General features: G+C 39.0%; 1 protein-coding gene across 1 annotated transcript; it reads left to right on the forward strand.

The window, feature by feature from the left end:
- Positions 1–1,812: 1,812 nt before the first annotated feature.
- On the forward strand, positions 1,813–23,850 carry LOC104499705 (homer protein homolog 1; the record flags this gene model as incomplete). Its single annotated transcript, XM_010143251.1, has 4 exons — positions 1,813–1,969; positions 15,976–16,086; positions 17,673–17,753; positions 22,897–23,850. Coding segments are annotated over 4 exons (538 nt in total), but the record flags the coding sequence as incomplete, so codon positions are not given.
- Positions 23,851–24,607: the final 757 nt, after the last annotated feature.

Below are 24,607 nucleotides of genomic sequence, written 5' to 3' on the forward strand. Positions count from 1 at the left end.
ATACACACACAATTTGCTACTAGTCCTGACGTAACAGGACTGCTGAATAGAACTAGTCATTTGCGTGTAATGGCCGAAATGGATATTTGTTTGCCAGATCAAAACATCACAGAGAAGTTACGAATATGATAATGAACGGATTTTTTTACCATGTTTTCTACAGAATTTGTTGATCCACTGTGCTACTGTAAGTGAAAAGTAAATCTGATTAGTGAAACAGCAGAGTAGGCATTGTTACAGAAGTTTATTATCTTTAACGTGTGGGTTTTTTCCCTGATGAAGTAGGATTATCATTATTTTAATTTAGTCATTTAAAATTTCCAGTGGTGAACTTCTAATTGGTTGAATAGATCATGAAATCCTAGAGCAATTTGAAAGAGCCTGTATTACTTTTCTGAAGGAACATGTATTCCTCTTTAAGGGGACAAACAAGCATATTTGGAAGGAAATGCTAGAGCATGGAAGAATCAGGCATCATATTTTAATGAAAGAGTAGATGTGACCTGAACTGGTAACGTATGTTCCTTGGCAGCTGGTTCATTTTGAACACGTAAGGAGCATTTATAGAAATCATGTTTTTGAATTATTATTATTAGAGGGGATGGGCTAAGCATAGGCATGAAATGGAAGAAGGAAACTCAGTGGAGAAAATGGCGGCAGAATGTTTCATTGTTCATATATACAAAGTTCAAATAAACCTGTACAATTGTGTGCAAAACAGTAATAATTTGTAGTTAAGCATATTAAACTAATAATACTAAAAATAATTATATTATAATAACTCCTCATAATTCATTACAAACCTAAATACAAAATCATTTTGGACAGAGTTACAGATCTTTAGTTTTCAGTGATGCCTTTAATAGTAAGCCAGTTAGACAAAATGAATTGTTTTCCGAATGTATTTACCGTGTAGGTGTGCGCCTTTTATGCTGTTAGCACTAAGCAAGTAAACATTAATGAACTATTTGCATAGTAATACATTCACCTTATGCATCTGAGATGTTTTTCCCTTCCATATTGAGTGCAAACATAGGGTCTGTGGGTGCTGGCAAACTAATTAGCTGTGAAAACTAAAGCCCTGTGATTGCTCAGAGAATAACTGAACTGTAGGCAAGGATTGTTCCTCCACAGGCTATTTCAATAAAGCCCAACATTGGCTTCCTCCTTGCAATACAGCAGTAATATCTCTGTGCTCCTTGATCTTTAATCTCTTTGCTGATAGTACTGAAGGAAGGTGTGTTAATGGTATTACAGCGTTGAAATTAAAATTCTGACTTTGCAAGTACGGATCAAGTAGGGTATTTAATAAAGTAAGTATATTTCAGAGATGGAAGGCTTGCATTAGGACAACTAAGCTGTAGTTCCAAGCACTGCGTTAGCTCTCTTAATTCAAGTCAGTGACAAATCTTTTTCTACAATATATTTCATAAAGTGGTAGATTTAAAAAGTGCTTCCACTCAATATTGATATATATTAAAATAGTGACTAATCATATACATATTCTAGAACTACATTTCATTGCTTTTGGGAAGCTGATGTGGATTTCGTCATCCTTAATATTTTATTAAAAAATACTCTGTTGAACTGGGAGGGTAGAGGTTGTTTTCCAGTAATGATACATCTCTATTTGCTGAATACATAGTTTTGATGATTTGAGCATTTGGATTCTCATTTGGACATTCAGTCGTAGGATTTTTGCATAATTCTATTGTTCCTGGATATTTAGAAAAAAAAATCAGATGTTTTAAGGAAAAACAAAAGGCAGGAAGAGGTTTGGGGGCTCTGACCGTTCTCATTCTGTCTGTGCAGTTCGACAATCAGCAAGCATTGGGAGGCAGAACTGGCTACGCTCAAGGGAAATAACGCTAAGCTCACAGCAGCCCTGCTGGAGTCCACTGCCAATGTAAAACAATGGAAGCAACAACTTGCTGCGTATCAGGAGGAAGCCGAACGTCTTCATAAGCGGGTAAGTTGAGGCAAACGGCCAGGATCTTTGAGGTGGGAGTACTGGTGACTGTATTCGATCGTTTTCAAGTAAAACAAGTAAGTGTTTTGTTGGGGTTTTAGGCCAGTCTGTGAGACAGGTGTTAGTGATTACTTTAAAGCACACAGAGTTCCCCCATTGGGAAATTCTTTCCTTTGTAGCAATTCTTTTTCTACAAATGTATCGTTGAAGGAAGAGTTATCTAACCTTACGTCGTGTTTGCAACCTTTCACTCTTCATTTGATACCATCATATCTGGTTCACCGTAGCATTAAGGTTTAGACTCTCTTGCATTTAAGCCCACTAGTTAAGAAACCTGACGTAAGATCTGTAAGTTAAAGAAACACGTTGTAGTTTCCACATATAACAAAGACGAAGAGCTTCCTCTGATCCTTGCACCTAAGGAAAACTGAACATAGATTCAAGATCTTTATATGCAATTAGAGATCTGCTCCCACTTTCATAGACGACGGATTGGATCCTGTTCCCTTCACTGTAAATTTTGCAGAAGGTCATTTGGCAATCCATAAATTAGTGCACAGTGGGGGAAGGAATGACAGTGTTTGAGAAAGGAGTAAAGTGGGCAAGGTTGAAGGCTGCATTATGAAAACAACTATACAATATTTTCGTTTCTATTCTCCTTTCACATGTGACTCTTCATGTATTGTATAATCTGTTTGCCCTTATCCATATGAGTTTGTCATCATACATAGCTCAGGGCACATTTTCATGCAAAGTGAAGTCAAGATAGCACGTGTATGGAGGGAAGATGTCTTTGATGATGCTATTGCTTTTGTAATATCAGTAAACTTAGAATAGTATCAAGGAGATGTACTTAGTTAAGAAAATAAAAACAAAGACAAGGTTTGCTTTTTTGCACGAAAACACGTTTTATGCATATGCTGACAAGAATCTAAAGGTCAAGTAGCAAACATGGCAGAATTTTTAATTTGATTTTGTATACTATACTCACCTAAATGAAAGAAGATACAGCAATTACAGTTAGCTAGTTCCTGCGAATTACAAAGGATTCTTTCAGACCTGTGCTGCACCTGTCCAGCTGTAGGCTGTTAGTAATCCCAAGAACAAGGCTCATACTCATCTTGGGGGGAGAGATTCATCAGGGTACATCTAACCTGGGGATGTGGAACAGTAGCAAGAATTCCCTTGAGCTTGAGAAACCTGAGGAAATGGCAGGTTGTTGGGGCTGTCCTGGACTTGCAGACAAGGAACCTGAAGTCCCAGCCAAATTATTTGATAGGGAAGAAAACAATTTCCAATGGAATGTAACTGTGTGTGCCATAGCTGGCTGGACCATGAAGTGTAATTTAAAGTGGTGCTCTTTGCAGAGTGCTTTCAGCTCAAGAAATTGGAAGTAGCTGACAAAACTGGTTTGCTTCAGAATTTTTCCAGTCAGGCACAAGCTTGTAATTTGCATTTGTTCAGAGGGAGACTTTCGCGCTGCGTTTAACTTCATTTAAGCTTTTCCTTCGGAAGGGTGAGAGTTCGCACCTGTGCTTCAGGTTCGTGAATAGATTATAATAGTAATTCTTGATAAAATTATATAAATTACAAGCTTCTGTTAAAATTATGACAGCACGGAGGTTCGGGTGGATTTAACCATGAGATAGGTTTAGCAATGAAGAACTCATGGCTAAAACATGGACATGAAATAGCATTCTTCCTAATAAAGTGTATTAACAGGTTTTGTTGCAAAGCTGAGCCAATACAATCCTTACCTAAGGAAGAAAAGTAACACACAAAAAAACCCAGCTGCATTTGCTGTGGGGAGACCCAACCACACAAGACATGCAAAGATGCCTTTTGCTTGATCTTACTATCCCTCTTAGTCAAATCTTATTTAAAACGTGTTACTGGGAGAAACAATCAATGAATGTAGGAAATTTTAACATGTCACTTTGCTTGTACATCATACTATGTTTAAGAGAAGTAGTAACCAAGTCTTCATAGCTACATTCATTAATGACTGATGATTTTTCATAACCTTTGCCCAGCAAATTTCCTGCAATTATTTGTATTTCTGAGGGAATACAAAATCTTATAACATGACATCATTGTGCTCTTGTGATCAGCATTTACTTGCCTGTACTAAATGTTTCTGTACTATGTGACCTCAGGGCTTGTTGATATCTCATGTAGAATATAGGAACACTCTGTGCTTGTGGCTCTCTGGGCATGCCTGTAAATTTTGACAGGGTAGTTCATCAAGAGAACTGCCCTCTGGTGGAATTGCTGTTAGAAAAATAGGGAGTTCACCAACCCAATAAATTGAACTCTCTAGGCAAAAGTATGCAGATCGTGTAAAAAAACCCGATTTCAATATGTTAATCCGTATGGTGTGATATGAGAGCTCTGCTAACCTGCATGCTGGAGACAAATCTTTCAAATAGAAATAGTGCCCCATTTCAAAAAGATACGGCAGGTCGGATGCTTCTCTCTCACACAGATTGAAAATGTGCTGTTAAAGTGGCAGATCTGGAGACTGTTGGTTATGGTACATGTGGTGGCAAGTAGTGTTAAGTCACTGTGTTGTGTTATCTTTCTTCTCCGTTTATCCTTTAAGCTCAGTATAAAACCGTAGCTGCAGTTCATCCAAAAAGTGTTCCTCAAACTGGAATCTGTCTCACCTTGGATGTAGAAGCTATACATTAAGTCTAAGATGGTAATCTTTTTTCCTTGTAATTCTTGGGAAGAAGAAAGCATGAAGAGAAAGTGTGCCAGTCTTAGGTAAACTGGTCAAGGTGTTGAGTCGAATTTGCTTTTGTAAATGCTTGTCTTCCTCCATAGGATAATAATCTAAGTAGTTCTATAGATATAATTCTAGTCAGACAAAATGAACTTCATCCCTAGTTTCAGAACACAGATTAATTTAAATTAGCATGGAGGGGAACTTTGAAGTTTTGGAATTCAATTCTCCACTGGTCCATTTCTCCACTGAAAGCAGGGGGGCAGCTTTGAAGTCAGATCCAACTCCAGGGCTGGATCAGGTTACTCAGGGATGTGGATGAAGTCTCAAAATATGAAGATCCCACAGCCTTTCTGGGCAGCCTGTTCCAGTGATTGACCACCTTGTCAAATTATTTTTCTTAATACCTGATGTAATTGAAATTGTGCTGTGCTACAACTCACATCTTTTGTCAGTTTGGAAGCAAAATGGAGTTTGATCAAAAAGAAACTTTGCTGAGAAAGTTTCTGGATTTTTAGAAATATTCGTAGAAAAGTTGATTTCAAGGAGAAAGAGAAATTTGGAAATTAATTTGCATGTTCAGTTGTAGTTGTTTCGTATGGAAAACTTAGCTGTCACAGTATCTTACCCTCTGGAGAAGAAGGATGTATGTAGATACGTATGCATTGGGATACACTCACTTGCAAGCTCAGAGTATTGTGTAAAATAGACGAATTGCCAAAAGGAAGAATTGTACTTCCGACATCAGCTGCTTTATTTAGGTCAATTTAATAATATATTATGTGGTTTATGTATAATGCAATTGTGGTTTTCACTCCTTATGTGGTTTAGGTTTATATACAAGTTTTGGCGCCTGAGTCATCTGTCTGCAAGCTACATCAGGCTCTTACCCTCTGTCAAGTGTGGTGTGGCGGGAGAAGAAATGCATATTGATTAGTAAACTTTGTATTATTATTTCCATCTTCAGTTTCTTCTTCATATAAACAGCATTATAAGTAACCTTATTTACATAAATAGTTTCCTCTTTGTATTAAAAAAATATGTTATTGCTAATACTGTTTTACTAGTTGACTTCTTATGCTACCTTCTTCCACAGTTTGAACTTTGTCATGTTTTATTTATAAACATCCTTTGATTTTACATAACATTTCATTCTTTTATCTCCTACTATTTTTCCATTCACTGTGGTAAACTGCGTCTTTCATCTCATGCAGTATTTGTTGTAAACAAATTTGACTGTAATGAAATCTGTTGTAAAGTCAGAATCGACTGAAATAGTTTTTTTGTATATGACATTGTTTACTTTTTAAAATAAGGGAAGTTAAAATGCAAATGTCTTTGATTTTTATTGTGTTTTTAAAATTAATATAATTTATTATTTTTTATTTCTGATTACGTATAAGATTTAGTCATCCATAATTTCAGTTTTTCTTATTTACCTTCATTTATCTGCTTTGTCTGAGGCTTCTGTCTTCCGTCTTTCGTTTGTTCTGTGCCTATAACTGAGACAAAAAAAAATACAGATTGAGCATGGCTGAGTGCAAAGGTCTCAATAAATTAAAGTTTTGTGATTGCTTCTGATATATTGTGAGCTTGAGTCAGAAATACTGTAATTTGGTATTTTGACAGACATTGTATTTTTCAGAAGTTTGCTAAATGAGTGTATAGATTTTTCCCTCTCAAATACAGAAACATGATAATTCTGGGAAGATGTGATACCCGTTAAGAGCTTAACTTGGATATCATCCTTCTCTCCTCTAATCTGCTCAGAAGCAACTTACCAACAAGGCTTTCCCTTAATCGGGGTTGGGGAGCACTCCTACACACCTTTTTGAAGTCAGAAGGGATTCGTGAGTTTAGCTCAGTAACAGAAAGAAAAGCCCTGAAGTGAGCTGCTTCAGACAGATAGCATAGCTTTGGTGCTGACATTAACCCTGATACCACAAAAAGGAAAGGATTGAATGCTGGTAAGATTTATGGAAAGTAATCCAAAGTTCCATCTTTGTCATGTTAAAAATGAACATGATGAATTTTTTTCTTGCATGGTAACTGCTGAAGTAAATCATCCTATGATACTGGGCAATAGCACAGAATAATAACAGGAGTGCATAATAATACTAATAATAGCTGCAGTCCTTGACGGTCATTCATCAGAGGGAAAAAAAACCTCAGATGAAAAGAGATGAAGGGAAGTGATCAAACTCTTGAGTATTCTGAAAAGAATAAAGAGGTAAATTCTCGAATTCCTAGGAAATAAGATAAAATTAACGTATTATGTTCTGGTTCTTTTATTCAATGAATGAAATAAGGATGAGGAAGTTCTAAGTAGCCGTCAAAACCACCTGGCAAATAATGGACCCTGATTTCACTACTGTTATGAAGAGATTTTAGAGCGGATATTAAAAAAAAATGCATGAACATACAGAAGTAAAACCATAGTCATTTTATTAGGCTATTTCTGTGCTACTTAAATAAAACAGCAATCTGTAAAAGCAGTTATTAAAATCCACAAGAGGTATGGAATGCTATATAAACCATCTGCTCAGTTTATCTATAGAAAATCTTTGCAGACCCTTTAGCTGTCACCTCCCTGTTTCTACCAGCTGCATTAATAATTGAATAACCCAAACTAAATTTTGAACATATAGAGGTGATGAAGTTACTTGCTGAATCAGAGCCCACACTGTGGGCTTTACACTTGCTGATAAGTCTTACTAACACAACTGTGGGACTACCATGAAAAAATACTTGGTTTTATGTGGCTGGGGGAGGACATTATCTCAAAGTGGGAATTACGAAAGAGGGCGGCAGAAACTGTGGTAACAAGAAATTTCTGAATGGAGTTTTGATCCAATAATTTATTGGCAATGCACCTTTTTTCTGTGGTGTCCATCTCTTGTCATCCTGCCTTTCTTATTATCACTGAACAATCCAAACATACATTATATTTACATTTGGCTTGATTGATTAAAGACAAAAATTATCCAAGTGTGACTTCCTTCGTAAGATATTGTAATTAGCATGTGGCTCCATGGCAGCTTGATATTTTTGGTTTGTAATGAAAACAGATGAGCATTTTGCAGGGTAGATATGGGTAGCTTGGCAATTTAGTCAAAATGGGATTATCATTTTGTTAGTATTTGTCTATACATTTATTTGAAAGAAATGTGTGTGCAGATGAACCAATTCTGAGGGCACAGAAAAATGAACACCGAAGTCCGTATATTTACATATGCAGTCCTTTGATCTGGAATTGCAAGCAAACTCTTGTTGCACTAGAAACTCCTGAAAAGATAAAAAAAGAGGGCAGCCCTTGCCCAAGTGAGGTCATAATGTTAAATATTGACAACGAGAGATATTCTGGGGAGTTCTGGATGTTCTGGAGTTCTGGGTTTTCTGTGACGTAATAAGTTCTGGAAAGGCTAGTTGTTCTAACTGGTTGTAGATTTTTTTAGAAGACATACGGGAATATAGTGACTTCTTCATTTTTGAAGGTACAATCCTGACTTTAAAAAGAGTTTATGTTTCAAATCAGGCTGTAATTGTCTGCCTAAGGTTGGTTATCCTTCTCACAGTGAAACTAGTTTATAATAAAAAGAAATTCAGAGTAACATTTTAAAAATCCTTGAGAAACCCTTGCAGAGGCTGACCACCTTCTTTGCATGGCATTAGCAGAAACTAAAGGAAAAATACAAGCATTTTATTTCAGGTGATGTGTATTTTTGTCTCAGATGTACATTTTTTGCTCCTCCAATATCCATTTCAGCTGTTGTAAGTTCCATATTATTTTTGAAATGGTGTGTTGTCAGTCTTGATGTTAGGCTATCAGAGCATTTCCTGGGACAGGATTTCTAAAATACAGCACGTACTCTCAGCATCCTTCCTGTGTGTGATTTGTAATACGAATAACCCACATATAGCCCTTATCAAGGTTCAACCCTTGGTTAATCATTACAGTTTGCTAAAAAGACAGTCTCTGTTCAGGAAGAGCAGATGAATCAGGTTATGTTTTTAATGTACAGCGAATTGAAGGCAAGTCTTTTCTGTCTTTTTCTGTTTGCCATGATTGTTTTTTGAGAGCTGATTTGCAATTAGGACTCAAGGCTATTTCATTAATTTTTTTTTTCCTGAGAATTCACTTTCACCGAATGTGTCATACACAAGATAATAATTTGAAAAAAAAAACCCCAAACAAAACAACCAACCAAACTACTGTCACTGGGAAAGGAAAGAAAAAAGTTTTCAGAGAAGGGTCTCTCATCCCCATGATCATCATAAGAAACCTAAGAAAAGTGTTAAGATCTATTTATCTGCAAGTTATGAAAAGCGTGTGGAGGCATGTCACAAAATCTTTACATAGTCAAAGCTCTGTAGAATGAAATATATCCTGTAATTCCAAAACTGCTGGAGAATGAGGAAATTACTGTATTTAAATCCTCAGGATTAAAGGATGACTTATCTGTAGTGTGTTTGCTGCTGCATGTGTTTAATCAGCTGGACAGATAGCTGGGAAAAGTGTTTGCTAATTATTAGATTGCAGAGAACGGGATGTCCCCTGAAGTTACTATTACCAGTCTCAGTTGCAAATCATAATGTGTGGCTGAAGCTCAAAGCATCAATTTTAGCAAACTTCTTGTATTTTCAAATATTCCTACAGCAGTTTCATTACTTTCTTCACAAAAGTCAAGCAGATGATGGATTGTTCTTCTTTCATCTCTGTAGAAATGAATAACTGGGGAAAACATTTTGATATTTCGATGGCTTGAGGCATGAGTGCCCACAGAGAAAAAGACCATCCTTTTCAGCAAAATCTTTAATTGTTTTCTCTGTTGAAAAAAGTCATATATTGTTGGTAGTGCACAAAACTCCCCCCTGTCCCCAGCTTGTCATTTTGTCTATGGGTAAATCTTGGAAAACTACAATAATTAATTTGCTGTCAGAAGTGATCTATATGAATAATGCTACAGTGTGCTTTCTGTTCTTTCAGCAGCAACCTTGAAAAGCAATTTTGCTTGTTTTCTGCATTTTCACATTTCTTAGTACCAAAAATCTTTCCAGAGTTTTTCATTCTTGAAAGCGATACTGGAATTATTTTTATGATTAGCTTGCATGCTGTCTTGTGTCTTACTGCCCACCATGAAGAACTGACAAGCTTCAGCTGCATAAATTATGTGAAACTTTAAGCAGTTAGTCCTAATTTGGCTGAGCCATGCAACATCATTTCTCCTTGCAGAAAGGAAAGGGCTCTTTTTTCTTTGTAGGAGGTTCATCTTGAGTTATTGATGGAATAATATTGTCACAGTCACAGTTATGATCCATTTAGGGATGTAACTCAACCAGCCTGAAATTCGTAAGTAATACTTGAGTCTTGCATGTGAGCACTCTGGCTGTTCTGTTACAGCCTGAGCTAGTAGACCTTGGATATTGCATTCCACAGTACTTAGGAGGGGTAAAAATACCACTAGGAAACCACAAGTGTCCATTATATAAAATAGGCTACAGCTACACTGAAAATATATTGGCAATGTGGTTAAAAAAATGGCTGGATGGTGGGACCCAAAAGTGGTGGCAAATGGAGTTAAATCCAGTTGGTGGCCAGTCACAAATGGTGTTCCCCATGATCCAGTTGTGGGGCCTGTCCTCTTCAACACCTTTATCAATGATCCAGATGAGGGGATTATGTGCACCCTCAATAAGGTTGCAGATGACACCAAATTGAGTGGGGTGATGTTCCCCAGGGCTCACGAGTGGGGCCAGTTTTATTTAGTATCTCTGTAAGTGATGTGGATGAAGAGATCAAGTGCACCCTCAGTAAGTTTGCAAACGACAAGAAGTTGGGTGGTAGGGAGGCTCTACGGAGGGCCTGGTGAGTCTGCACCTCAAATACCGTGTCCAGTTTTGGGCTGCTCACTGTAAGAAAGATCTTGAGGTGCTGGAGTGTGTTCAAAGAAGAGCAACAAAGCTGGTGAAGGGCCTAGAGAACAAGTCTTGTGAGGAGCAGCTGAGGGAACTGGGTTGTGTAGTCTGGAGAAAAGGTGGCTGAGGAGAAACTTTATTCCTCACTAACAACTACCTGGAAGGAGATTGTAGTGAGGTGTGGGTCAGTCTCTTCTCTCAAGTAACAAATGATAGGACAAGAGGAAATGGCCTCAAGTTTCACCAGGGGAGGTTTAGGTTGGATATGAAGAAAAATTTCTTCACTGAAAGGGTTGTAAAGCACTGGATTGGGCTGCACAGGGAAGTGTTTGAGTCACCATCCTTGGAAGTATTTAAAAGACATATAGATGTGGTGTTGAGGGACAAGATTTATTGGTGGACTTGGCAGTCCTAGGTTGATGGTTGGAAGTGATGATCTTAAGGGTCTTTTCCAGGCTAAACAATTCTATGATTCTGTGTTCTAAACTGTCTTTCTTTGGGTTTCTGTAGCAGTTGAAGTAATTTCTGTATGAAGCTTAGAAGGAATTTCACTATCTGTTGGTACTGAACTTAAAATGCTGAGTAAAAACTATTGTTTGAGATCGGAAGTGTACAAACTTATCTCAAGAAGGTGGTTTGGAAATATGAATCAACCTGCAGCAAACATAGCACAGGTTCAGTTGTCAATAAGTTCTTGGGAAAAGTGACCACTCAGAATATTTCTGTTATTCCCGCTTCTTTGCCCCTACCTGAAGTCTTTGCTTGTGAAGTAGTTGTTGTCTATGTTGGGATTTGATGCAGTCTCCCCTCCTGGTTTCTCTGTAATTTGATTTGGTTTCTTCTCTTTGAGAGGCTCTTCAGTGCTCCAGAGCTTTGGGCAGTCACTGTCTTAAGCTCGCATCAAGCCTGTTTCTCCTGCCTCACTCCTACAGAGTCTTCCCAGCAGCCCAGTGTGTGCTAGCTGTCTGCTGCAATGAAAACTTCTGCCTGGCATCCTCCTCTATTTATAGGCTGTTGACCCGAGATTAAAATTTCCAGAAAACTCTAGAATGGGCTCTGCTGAGAAAGTCTAGGCTGTGCCAGAGCACGTTGCCATGCTATCTTATTTCAGCTGATGTATTTCTCACTGAAGTATGCAGTTAAATATAACACCAGCCATATACTAGAAGAGTTAGCTCATTAAATAGTCACTGAAAAGCCCTTTCAGATTTTTTTTTTTCCCTACGTGCAATTCTTACCTGGATGATAGATGCAAAATAAAGAAGCGGAGGCTAGGAACAATACTTTCTTCTTTTTTAGTCTCAAATACGAAGCCCGAATATGGGCTTTTTTCAGATATGCAAGTCAGTGAAGTCTTACACTGCCACAATAGAAGAACCTTGTTTAATCAGTTGTTGTTCAAAGACTGTTCTTTCAGGCTGAATTCTGCACTGGAAATAAGACTTAATCACAGGTACATTGCTCAGTGTTGCTGTGCAAAGGCTTGAATGTTTGATTGAGCCTTGCTTTCAAACAGAAAACGCTGAATGAGGAGGTGTCCCTGAAAGTAGCGTGTGGGAGGGTCAGACTAAAGCCTTTTAGCTTCCTTTTATGCCCCCTTCTGCATGTAATGCATAAACAGTTATTTTTAATGATTTTTGGACCATTGGTCATGAGAAAAATAAATTCCATTTGAAACAAGGAAATAGAGCAAGTAAATGCTATCCAGATTTTTGCCTAGGGCTTTATCTTCTGTTATTTCTGTTTTCAGTTGCATATTCTTTATATTGCATCATTTTCCAGCCCATCTTACTCTACAGATGTTTTTTTGAAAGGGTCACTGTATTATTTTCTTTGTTACAGTTACATTCAAGAAGATAACATCATTAAAATATCCGACATCTTTTCAGATCTCTGTAGGGATGGGCATTTAAATAGGACTGTGATTAAAGTAACCCTGTTTTCTTCATTTAATTTGTTTTTTTTCCCAGTTAACTGATTTTTCAAAAAACAGTAAATAAAACAGTTGAACAATGCATCATTTTCTTGCATAAGCAGTTAAGAGATGGATGTTTGCCCAGAGAAAAGCTGGACCAGAGTAAGATATCATAGCCCTTCTAGTGTTGGCAATTAATTGCCCTTTTGACAGCAGTTCCCTCTGTTGGCAAGAAGGTTTGTGAAAGCACTCCTTGCTCTGCTGAAGCAAAATTAGCTGTGTTTGCATAAGCAATTTCAATAGGTATCTAGGGACCATAGTGTACTGGGGAGCATTCCTGTGAGCCACGCAGCTGGCAGGGCTGTTGTGAAGCTGTTCTCAGGCAGTGAGAATACACCCAGCCAAGAGCAGTAACATTTCATCCACTGCATTTCAATCCACCAGCCTCGCTGGATTCTAAGCTTGCACCAATGCATCTATCCTCGCTCCGTGTATCAGGGCAGAGGAAACCATATAGAGAATAGTGGGGGTCCAAGTGCCTCCTTAGTCACAGGCTGAGACATCTCTGCACACTTGATTCAAGCTTCTAGGTGTTAGGACAGAGGGGGTTTAGGGGCTGGGTTTTATTTTGTCTCCCCATTTGAGGCTCTTACACTTTGTGTACATGAGTATTCACTGTGCTGGTGCTTGGTAAGAGCCAGTGGGTATTACTGAGTGCAACAGCTTTAATAAAGAGATTGACCTTCTTCGAGGTTACCGTACAATGTTCCAGTCTTTCACAGCAGGTAGGAGAGGGCCTGACCCTCGGTTGCTCTAACAACCCTAGTCCTCGGCTTACAGAGGCTTTCACCTCCAAGACAGAGTTCAACAGAAAAGCTTGGAAATGTTTGAGAAATTAAACATCGTAAGGAGTGAAGGTGAGCGAGGTGAGTGAGTTTGACATTTCCAAAAACTTAGGAATGAGCTTGAGTTCTGAATAAACCTGCAGTGTCAGGAATACAAGACCTGTGTAAAACCTGTGTGGCAGCCCTGCTAGGAATTGAAGCATTCTCGATTGGGCAAGACCTGGAGCAACAAAATTTGACTTTGGGATTGTCCCTGTTTCAAGCAGAAGGCCTCAGCCAAGCGCGAGGTCCTGCCCCTGGGGTCAGGCCAGTCCCTGGTGTCAATACAGGCTGGGGGATGATGGGACTGAGAGCAGCTCGGTGGAGGTGCTGGGGGTACTGGTGGATGAAAGGCTGGACATGAGCTGACAATGTACAGCCAGAAAGCAGGCCGGAAAGCCAACTGTGTCCTGGGCTGCATCAAAAGAAGCTTAGCCAGCAGGTCAAGGAAGGTGATTCTGCCCCTCTGCTCTGCTCTGGTGAGACTTCACCTGGAGTACTGTGTCCACCTCTGGAGGCCTCAGCACAAGAAGGACATGGAGCTGTTGGAGAGGGTCCAGAAGAGGGCCACAAAAATGATCAGAGGGCTGGAGCACCTCTGCTATGAGGACAGGCTGAGAGAGTTGGGGTTCTTCAGCCTGAGGAAGAGAAGGCTTATTGTGGCCTTTCCATACTTGAAGGGGACCTGTAAGAAAGATAAGGGCAATCGTTTTAGCAGGGCTTGTTGTGACAGGACAAGGGTTAATGATTTTAAACTAAGAGGGGAGATTTACACTAGATATAAGAAGTTTTTTGCAATGAGGGTGGTGAAACACTTGAACAAGTTGCCCAGGGAGGTAGTAGATATTCCGTCTGAGGAAACATTCCAGGTCAGGTTGGATGGTGCTCTGAGCAACCTGATCTGTTTGGAGATGTCCCTGCCCATTGCAGAGGGGTGTTGGACTGGGTGACTTTTGGAGGTCCCTTCCAAACCAAAACATTCTGTGATTCTATAGAAAATACAAGATAAGATAGTTCTTCTTGGTGTTATGTTACAAAGCTATATCATCCTCCTTCCTTCCCCTTGCCCCTCCCAAGAATTTGCTGTAGTCTCATTTCTCTCCATTTATAAACCTGATGTGCAAAAATGTCTAACCACAGTTTTCCAGTAGAAGAAACTAGACACGTCATGGCTGTTCCAGAGGGGAAGTTTGTGCCCTGTGACTCAGAAAGGAAAAGTTAATAGGGATTTTGTTTTCATTCTCTTATATTTTATCTTGGCTTTCCTTTGACTTCTCTCTGTACTCTGTAACCTACCTCTTGAGCCTACAGATAGGTAAGAGTCTGAAACTACTGACATCACAGTGGCTTTATTACCTAGACTACATTTGTGCTGAAGGGCACCAACCTTGATTTCTCTAGATGCTCTTTTATCTAAGAAATAAAACTGCCCTGGAAAATGCCTACCCTCTGTCTAAGGGCTACTTTTGCAAGAAAGTTAAATGGAGACTTAAAGGTTTTTGTTGCACAGTTGGGTAGCACTTTGTTCCCAGAAGTTTTGGGGCCAGAATTGTTAGTTATTATAGGTAGATGGCGCAGATCTGTTGAAAACTGTATACTAAGATTTATAGGTCATACTTTAGGGGGCAAGAGTTATTGAGTTTTAAGTAGTATTTTTAATATTTTAACATTTTGTTGTTAAATAGGTGTTAGTGCATGCTTCTGTGCACACATGCAGTATGAGGGTTCTCTGGTATTTTGATCTGTAATGTGAGAGGTATGTGAACAAAGACTTTTCTGTGTAGACTTTAGCTGCGTGGCTTTTATTTCTTTGGTGCAGAAGCTTTTTTTTTGACAACTGTTTATCTGTGAATGTCAAAGTATTAACATCTCTTCGCTTAAAAAATAAAATAAAAAGGGCACACCAGGCAGTATAAGATACTGCCAGGTACCTTAACTTATCCAAGGGCAGATGGAGACCGTTGGCTGTCTGCTAATAAAGAGGAACAGTGCAAATGCAAATTGTGTCCCATTATCTCTTGGCTTTGTGTCTTAGAGATGAGATCTGAAACTAGAGGAAGTAAGAAGTTGGCAGCTGTACATTGGTGTCTGAGTGTCTGCTATTACACTGTCGATGCCAAGTCAAAAATTGAGCCTGTGAAATGTTAATTGGCTTGCTAGGAAGTGGGTGAGCATTGTGGCTTAGTTGATTAAGATGGTACAACATTAAAAACTGTCAGATGGAGACATTAGTTAGACAGATCTGTGTGTAATTGTCTAGTCATTGCTGTTTCTGAAATGGTAATTCAGCTTCTTTCATAAAATTTTCAATAATTAGTAAGTATAAGTTTTAATTAATGTTCTTTTCAGCTTGCAACATATTAAATTTATTGTTTCCAGGAAGTCATAGCAACCATTTTATGCAAACAATTTGTTAAGGAACTTGTTAACCTTCATGATTTTAATCAACGTAAGTCCCCCAGAACTGAGGGTATATTTCAAAGGCATCTGTTGTTGCAAAGAAGTAATAGTACCTTGAATTTGCTGAAATTAATTCTGTATGTGTTGCTTCTACTCATTTCAACAGGTGACTGAGCTAGAGTGTGTGAGCAGTCAAGCCAATGCAGTCCACACACATAAAACAGAATTAAACCAGACAATACAGGAGTTAGAGTCTACGCTGAAGAAAAAAGAAGAGGTATTTGCAAATATTTGTTCTTGGCTTTTCTGTTATGTCATTTCTAAAGGCTTTCAATATTAAGCTTGTGATGGCTAGTAAATATTGGACATTTTCCTGTAGATGCTATGAGGTAAAATTTTTTCAGCTTCTTTCAAATGATTACTGTTTCCTCATGTATATCATTAATCAGTCTGAACAATAACAAAAAGAAGTATCATATTTTTCTGTTTGATTTTACCAAGCATTTCTGTTTGCAAAAGTAAGTCATAAGCAACAGAGTCAACAGAGCCAACAGTCAACGGAGCAGACATCGCACTGGCACAGTCCAAACTCACTAAGAAGGGAAGCTGTCTTAAGCATACTTCTGTTTTTCTGGAGAGTAGGGTTTGTAGCAAGTAATAGACAAATGCCCTTTTCAGGCCGATCTGTTTTTCAGGCTATGTTAATAGAGCTGACTTTCACGATCCCCTAAGATCAGCCCTTTTCTTAAACACATACCAAGCCCCGACCCTGAAACTTGATATTTATTGTGCCTTGGATTGGACCAGTAGCAAGAAAATAAAAGTAAGTGGAATTACACCTGCATTGGCATGGGTCCTAGAGGAAAGCAGGTGTGTGCCACAGAATAATCAAGAATCATCCCTTTCTGGATGGGAGAAAGGAAGTAGAAGGAGCCACATATAAAGATTATTTGCCTCCTGTAAGACCAGAGCCCTTGAGCCCTCCATGGCAGAAGCAGTTGTCACTGGTATGTGTGATCAGGGGATGCAGTGTGTTTTGCATGATCTTGCCTCCAGCGAGGCAGTTGTTAGGTGTTTCCAAGGAGGGTGCAGGATAGGCACAGTACCTAGAGAATATCCTCCCAAAATGGAACAGAGCCTTTTCTGAAACCCCCCATATTAAGAGATTAGCCTCAGGCTGGTAATGTTTCCCGTTTAGTTGCCCATCCACTTTTGAATTATGCTGAGCCATTGGCTGCAAAGACATCTTTCCAGAAGGAGTTCTGGGATGCCAATATGCCCTTCCAAGGAAAAGTGCTAAATTTTAGTTTTAAGTTTGATACCTTTTAGTATTTTAGTTTTGAGTTTGACTTGTGAAAGTAAGCTAAGAAAAGGTTTCTCTTCTATTCATTGTTTTTTCTGTATTTGTTACTTTAATACCTTTATACTTTCTTCTTGCTAAATTTAAGATACCATTTCTTTTAGATTCTCTTTTTACAGAAATTGATGGTCAAAACAAATCAAGGCAATTTTTGATGCTCAGCCCTGCTGCTAGAGACATAATAAGCAGATCGCAGATGAAAACTGCAACTTTTCTCTTGAAAAAATGGAGAAGGATAGATTCTAGTGGAATTTAAAATATAAAATTGTTTCTCTAATTACAAGGACCCTTAATTTTCCAGGAAAAAAAAAATATTTCAGATCTTTTGTGAGGGAGAGAAAAACCTGGATTTTTATGAAAGAAAATGCTTATCTGTATTGTTGCTTACTCGCAATGGAATCGCTGTTTTGGGACTGTGATTCAGGAGAAGTGCTAGCCAGCTTACCTGCAGTGAGGCCAAGCCACCTAACATGTTGCTAGCAAGGTTGTTTCTTCTCCTTTAGGAAATAGAAGGATTGAAACAAGAAATCGACAATGCCAGAGAGCTCCAGGCTCAGAGGGATTCTCTGACCCAAAAGTTACAGGTGAGCTATAGTGCATCATCTTGATTTAGAGAGAAGGCAAAAACTGATCATCGAGTGAGCAGTTCTCGCCAGCAGTGTGTGCTGTATTCACTGAAGATGCCAGATAAGTATGTATCTTAGACTGTACTGCAAAGTGGTGGGTTGGGATGATCCTTAGGAATTTCTATCAAAATTTCCACCTGCTGTAAGTTGCTATTTTTACCTGAGTGAACAGACCCAAACTTCATTCACAAGTCCACAGAGTACTCTCAGGCTAGCATATGTCCTTCATTGATACATGTCCTGAGCAGTTCTGGTCTCATTTTCACTGCAGTGTCTTCCCATGGGTCTTGTGTGTCACTGAAACTGTCAAGCTTTGTATTGACAGGTTGGGATGAATTTCTATTCAGCTTTTAAACATGCCCTGAGAAAGTAAAGGTTAAAGCGTTCTTGTGTAGTGCAGATTTCAAAAACACACTTTGGCCTTTTCTTGAAATTATTTAGAGTCATTGTGGGTTTTTTGGTTTTTTTCTGGGTTGTTACTATGTGTAAAGCCAGATACCTCAGCCTACTGAAATTACTGTGCCCTTAGCATACCCTCCCTCAGCTCCTGTCTGAGCTCCTGTCTGTCTGTCACTGGGCTGACTGGCCAGCAGGTATGCACCTTCCTTGTGAAATCTGACTTCAGAATGAGGCTGACCCAAACCTTCAGTGGTTTAAACTCTGAATTCAGACTTCATAGTTTTGAAAGGACTGGAAACTCAGGCATTAAATAGCTCCCAATCCAAAGTACTGAAAGGTGACCCTGGCTGTTCTGTGGCTCGACCTAAATTACACTGAAAGCAAGCCCCGTCAGACCAGCCACAGCTTAACAGTCATAAAGCAAGAGTTCTTTGAAATGCATTACATGAACTGGAACTTTCTTGAATCTCATTTTAACCTACATAAGAACAAAATGAGTTCTTTCATTCTTCCCAATTCTTAAGCCAAATTATTTGGGAAACATATTTTATTACTTTAAACAATCTTTAAAGATTGTTTTGAATACATCTGAGCTTGCCTGCTCCACTATTCCAAAATCTGTTGGTGGCTTTAGGTTAAAAATGAGTTTTCAGCTGTTTATCTGAGAGACTCAAGAGGGAAATTATAATGAAACTGGGAAATTATTCTAGCAGTAGCATATGCAGTAATTTCAGTTTAAGATTTTAAGATCCTATGAAAAGTAGTAGAGAGGCAGGAATTAGCTATGCTTAACAAGCAGAATAATGAGAGACTAGTAAGAGATGAAAGATTAGAAGATGCCGAGTTTTTATTAAGATTTCACTGTATAAAGTAAGCAGCTTACTTTTGATATAACTGGAGTAACCAAATGGATATGTTGTGTATATATGCCCGTACATCATGTTGTAGGTGAGAAGTTTCTGAAAATAGTTCTACATGGTTCTATTAAATTAGTAAATTTAAAGCTCATTTAGGATATGAGATTAAAGTTGCCTTTCTTAAGGCAAAAGATTATTGCTGACCTGATGCAACCTATCTAAGAGATCTCAAGTCTTTGCTTTGCTGTAATCATCCTGCTTTGATTATACTGACCTTCTCTGAGCCACTTCACGCTACATCTGTGACGTCAGTTAAATGGTGTTTTCTTCTGTAGCTCCAGACCACATCTGTTCGCTTAGTTGACTCATCATCTGTTTTCAGGGTGATTTCTCTAGGGTCCATATCTGTCTGTGTCACTCTTTTTTATTCTGCTTTATTTTTCCCTCTGTGCTTGCAAATGGACTATGTAACTCTCAGATACTTTGGAATATAGCCTGTATGAAAAATGCTATACAGAGAAATTACTGTTCAAGGTGTATTGCATTTCTGACACACTCATATCAGGAAATGAATTAGAAATCCATCATTGGCAAATTCCAATGAAGAGCAGTATGTTATCACTGTGAAGGGTAAGTATTGGGGCCCTTATTATTTAATAATTTCATTAGCAACGTAGACAAGATGGGCATAGTAGCGAGTCATGATCAGTGTGACTGTCACTGAGTCAAGATACCTTTATTGCTGTGGCTGATTCCTAAATAGAGCTGTTCTGTACGGTTTGAATATTTTACTCAGATACTTGCACTGAATTCCACAAAAGATTATTGCAGTGCAAACAACAAACCTAAGTTGTTAATAATTTATTTCTTTTTAAAAGGAAAATAACATATGAGAAACAATTATGTCTGCTGTAGGAAGAGCTTGAAAAAAACAATGTAAATTACACCTTCCAAAGAGCCTAAATGTTTTGGAAGAGTCAGTTTATTGTTAGATGAGGTTAACTGCAAATAAAGTGAAACGACACGACGAGGGTAACAGATTACATTACGTGGACGCCTCTCCATTTCTTACAGTGAAGAAGCAACAGTTTTGAGGTAGACTGATTTGTAATAGGAGACGGCACAGGAGCCGGACGTGAACTTGTAAGGGGATAGAATTGCAAAAAACATTGGTACTTATCTAGGGTAAATATGTGTAAGGATCATATGTAAAATTTGGGAAGAAATGTTTCCCAGAAATTAAAAGCAGCAGCTCCTGGCATATTTCAGTTAGTTCTACTTCCCATACATCATTGAATATGTTAAGCATAAGTTAAGGGAAACAAAACAGGAGGAAGAGTGATGGAAAGTGTATCTGAGGAAATGTTTGGGAAATTTACACAGATTAGGAAAGAGATGTCAAGAATGCAGTACAGATAAAACACATAAGCTGGAAGTTTAAACAAAAGAAGGGAGCTCTTCTGATTTGAAGAGATACAAGGCAGGGACTAGCATCAGAGAGTTAACCTTTTGCTAAAAATGGATGGAAGTTCCTACAGCCCATGTAAAGCTTTCAGTTTTACATGGGTACTCCCACCCTAACAGCTCATAGCAGAAAAATTCCTCAGTTTTAAGAGAATCTGAGGAGGGCCTGAAAGATGATCCTCAGTGCTAGACAGAGGCAAATGGGATGCTTTTCAGGCCCAGATATCACAAAATAAAATGATCTATGCATCCATGGATTTGTTCCAAATTGGTCCCCTTTGTCAGTAGTTTGCCTGTTTAGAAATTAACTATCTCTGAGGTAAGGGCAGTGGCAAGGAGACTTCCTAGAGCACACACAGTTGGTGACTAGAAGAGGGGCAGTGACAGGAGAAGCAGTACTTGTCAGTGGCTGGTGTGGAGGGCAGGAGTAGGTTTAATGAAGGAGAGCCTTCAGAGGGTGGGCTGGGTTATAAGCAGTTGTTCGTTTATAGCAGTGGTGGGGTACCTAATCGCTACATAAGCATGTACCTATTTTATTTACTTTGTTTCTACAAATACTCTTTTCAGTTAGCTTCCTGTAGCGCTTTGGCAACTATATCGTCCAGTGCTGAACAGGTTAAACTAATTCTTCTCTTGGTCCTGGCAGCAAGGGGTAATTCCTGCTCTCAGCTGTGTCCTTAGCTCTGTAATTTTTAACTTGCCCATTTAAACAAAAGGTAAGGGAGGTATATTCCGGTTCAGCTTGGAGTGTAACCCTAGGCTGCACAAACAGCCACAATCACAAGGAGATCAGGTTCCCAAGGCTTTGCCTTCTGCACCTGCACCACTGCTGGGGGTCCCAGAGCTCTCCCCTGCTGCAGGGGCTTGGAGCCAAAACTGAGCGCAGGCCACGTCACCCTCCCTCCTCTGGGCAAGGATGTGGCTACTAGATCCCTCACAGGCGGAAACATGTCTTGAGCCATGGACTTCGACACAAGGCTTTGATTTTATATCTGTTACTCTTGACTGCTCAAATGCATACTCTGTATGGGTCAGGTTGTTTCTTACGGTTGGTTAGCTGAGATCTCTCCAGTGTAAACATGAATGTATTAGCTAGCTTTGAGGGAGACAGGAGAAACATAACAAAGCGGTGGGAGTGTGGGAGTGCAGAAAGAGAAGTCACTCATGCTGGGGGCAGTGACTGCTGCCAAACCTCCCTCCCTATGGTTGTGTGAAACTAGTTGTTGTAGAAACTCGGAGCAGGCCTGTTAAAGTTTTGTGACACAAAGTCGCTGTAGGACTTTGGGAAGCAGAATTGAAAAAGTGTTAGTGTAAATACTCTTCACTGTGAACTTTTCCAGAGAAGGGCTGTATAGGGTGTATGGTGTACTAAATACACTGTCCCTTTGCTGCCTCCGAAAGTGTTTTTTGTAACTGAAATCACAGAATTTAGCGAGAATTTACAAGGCTTTCATTGAATGGGGCAGATAACAACACGCTATCCCAGATCCACGTGACTGCGGCATGAGATAGAAGAGGGAAGAGGGGGCACTTGGTTTGTTGTGACCTCCCTCCCTCATCAGGCGCAAGCCAGAGCTCTGATGGCAGTCCCAGTGGGCTGGTGCCCATCGGCTTCTCTTCCTTGAGAGTGAGAACTGAGCTTGCCCCAGGTCAGGTGTGTGTAAGGTGCTGCTGCTTCGTCTTTCCATCCAGCTTGTCCATACAGCACTGGTGTCTCTTGCAATTTCCCTGCTCCCACAGCTGCACTACTGTGGGTCTGGCAGGTGAGCACTCCAGGGCACTGTGCGGCGAGACAAGACATTCAGCTTGCACTTGCTGGTTTAAATCTGTTACAATCAATGTCACCTTGACATCAGTCTTGCTAGATTATGTTTCTGTCTTAATTTTCAGGGTGAAAATACCTATAATGTGAGCCAGGAGTAAGGCAGTACTCCTCCATCCATAAAGGAGTATTCTGGATGGGTTTCTGTATGAGACCATTTAAAGGGGACTGTGTCCTGGAGCGACTCATGTAGTATAAAATCAGGGAATACTTGAACTTAAGTAAACCTTTGAGAACCTGTAGGTGGCACATTTCTGAATGATAGAAGCAGTAAGTTACCTGAGTAAGTGTATCACATCCATTGTTCACTGACTAAATTTTATCACTTTCCAAAAGTTCCTGTCCTTCAGATGAATTACTTAAAAAATGAAGGAAGAGGTAGAACATATACAGTCATAATAATGGTTTGGGTTCTGGTTTTGGCTTACTGGAAACTGTAAAGGGTTTTAAAAATGGTTTTAAAAAGTCTCTCAAAAAATAGCACATGAATGCCAGCAGGAGGTTAGACGGCTTTCTGTTTGCAGACAACACATTAACATGTTATGTATTTTCTCTGAAGGAAGTAGAAATTCGAAACAAAGACCTGGAAGGCCAGCTGTCTGATCTAGAGCAACGTCTGGAGAAAAGTCAGAATGAGCAAGAAGCTTTTCGCAATAACTTGAAGACACTTTTAGAAATTCTTGATGGAAAAATATTTGAACTAACAGAGTTGCGAGATAACTTGGCCAAGCTGATAGAATGCAGCTAAAGAAAATGGGATTTCAGTGCCAATCAGCTTAAAGATGCACTGTCTCTCTTCGTACGACTGTGTTGGGCTCTGCGTCAAAGTTGCACAAAATTTGAAAATGCTCCTCCGAGAGGGCTTGTTTTAAATTTGAGTCATATTTCAGTGTAAAATTTAAAACTCAGCTTGTAGCTAGTTGAAGAAAAAAAACAACAAAGAAAGAAACTTGAACTACAAATTACCTCCTTGTACATTATTGGCCACAGATAACTTGAAAGATACTAACAGTAATTGAATGCAATCCTTTTGTAATTATCAGTGATGGAAGAATTAGCAGTGTCCCAAGTCACACGCCCCTTTTTGTGATAGACACAATAGAGGTTATCTGCTATTTTATTTATTTAAGATACTTAATTCCTGTGTTTTGTGCAAGAACTTAGTGATGACGGCCCTGTATTTTGTTGTTCTTAATAATTTCTCAGGATACTTTGCACTGTGCAGAAGCAGTGCCATGACCAATTTATTCTTGCCAGAAGTGAGAGAGAGTTGCATCTTTAATTGAAACAAAATTACTCTAACTGCTTGTATAAAGTTCTTCCTTTTGGGGTTTTTTTGGTTGGTTGGTTGGTTGGTTTTCCTTTTTATATATATCTATACTGGAAGATACCACTCTATGGAGATTCCTCTGGTGTTCTACAATATTGTCCAATGTAAGGTTTACTTTTTCATATGAATTACATGTAATTACAGTGAGATACTATCTTCCACTTAACTGTATTTCGTAGCCAACCAATGGAAGGTGAGTCCCCCAGTTAAAACAAAGAAAGAAAAAAGGTGAAAAACCTCTGAGAATTTTGAATGTAGAATGTGACATGCACAGATAACAATGATTAGCCAGTCATTGTTTTCTGGCCTTGATACATACATCGAATATGTATATTCAGTTAACCGTTAACCTGTTCCGCAGGAGACTTTTTCAGAATGTCAGATGAATTTCAGGTTTTGTGAATCCTGGCTAATGGGGAGCACCGTTTTGTTATAGATTGCTTTAAGGGTATAGAGCTATTGCAAGGGATTCCTCGAACACTGAACCTGTCCAGCCAAGAAAGCTCTTTCTAGAAGTTTTGTGGTAACAGCAAATTGGAGACGTGTGTTTACTCTTTTATGGGTCTTCATATCACACCTTTATTGAAACTACACCAGGCAATATTCTGAACTGTTAACTAAATGTTTAAAAACAGGAAAGCGAATTCAGTTATCCTCAGTGAGCAGGTTTTAAAGTTCTTTTGATGTAATTTTAACAGACTTTTGGCAAATACACATTTCTTTATATAACAGTTTTATTTAAAAAAAAAAAAACCTCTTTGAAAGGTAAGCCAAGCATCATGTGTCTTGCATCAAAGTGCATTCTTGCCATAAATTGCTTGTAATATTGAAGAGGGCTTTTTTAAAATGTATGAATGAGTGTCAGACTTCAGAGTCGAAAGATGCACGGACCTTTGTCTGCTTCCCAAATTAATTTGAATGTTAAACATGAAATCTAGCT

This window comes from Buceros rhinoceros, unplaced genomic scaffold (assembly GCF_000710305.1).
Source record: "Buceros rhinoceros silvestris isolate BGI_N320 unplaced genomic scaffold, ASM71030v1 scaffold12329, whole genome shotgun sequence".
NCBI lineage: Eukaryota > Metazoa > Chordata > Aves > Bucerotiformes > Bucerotidae > Buceros > Buceros rhinoceros.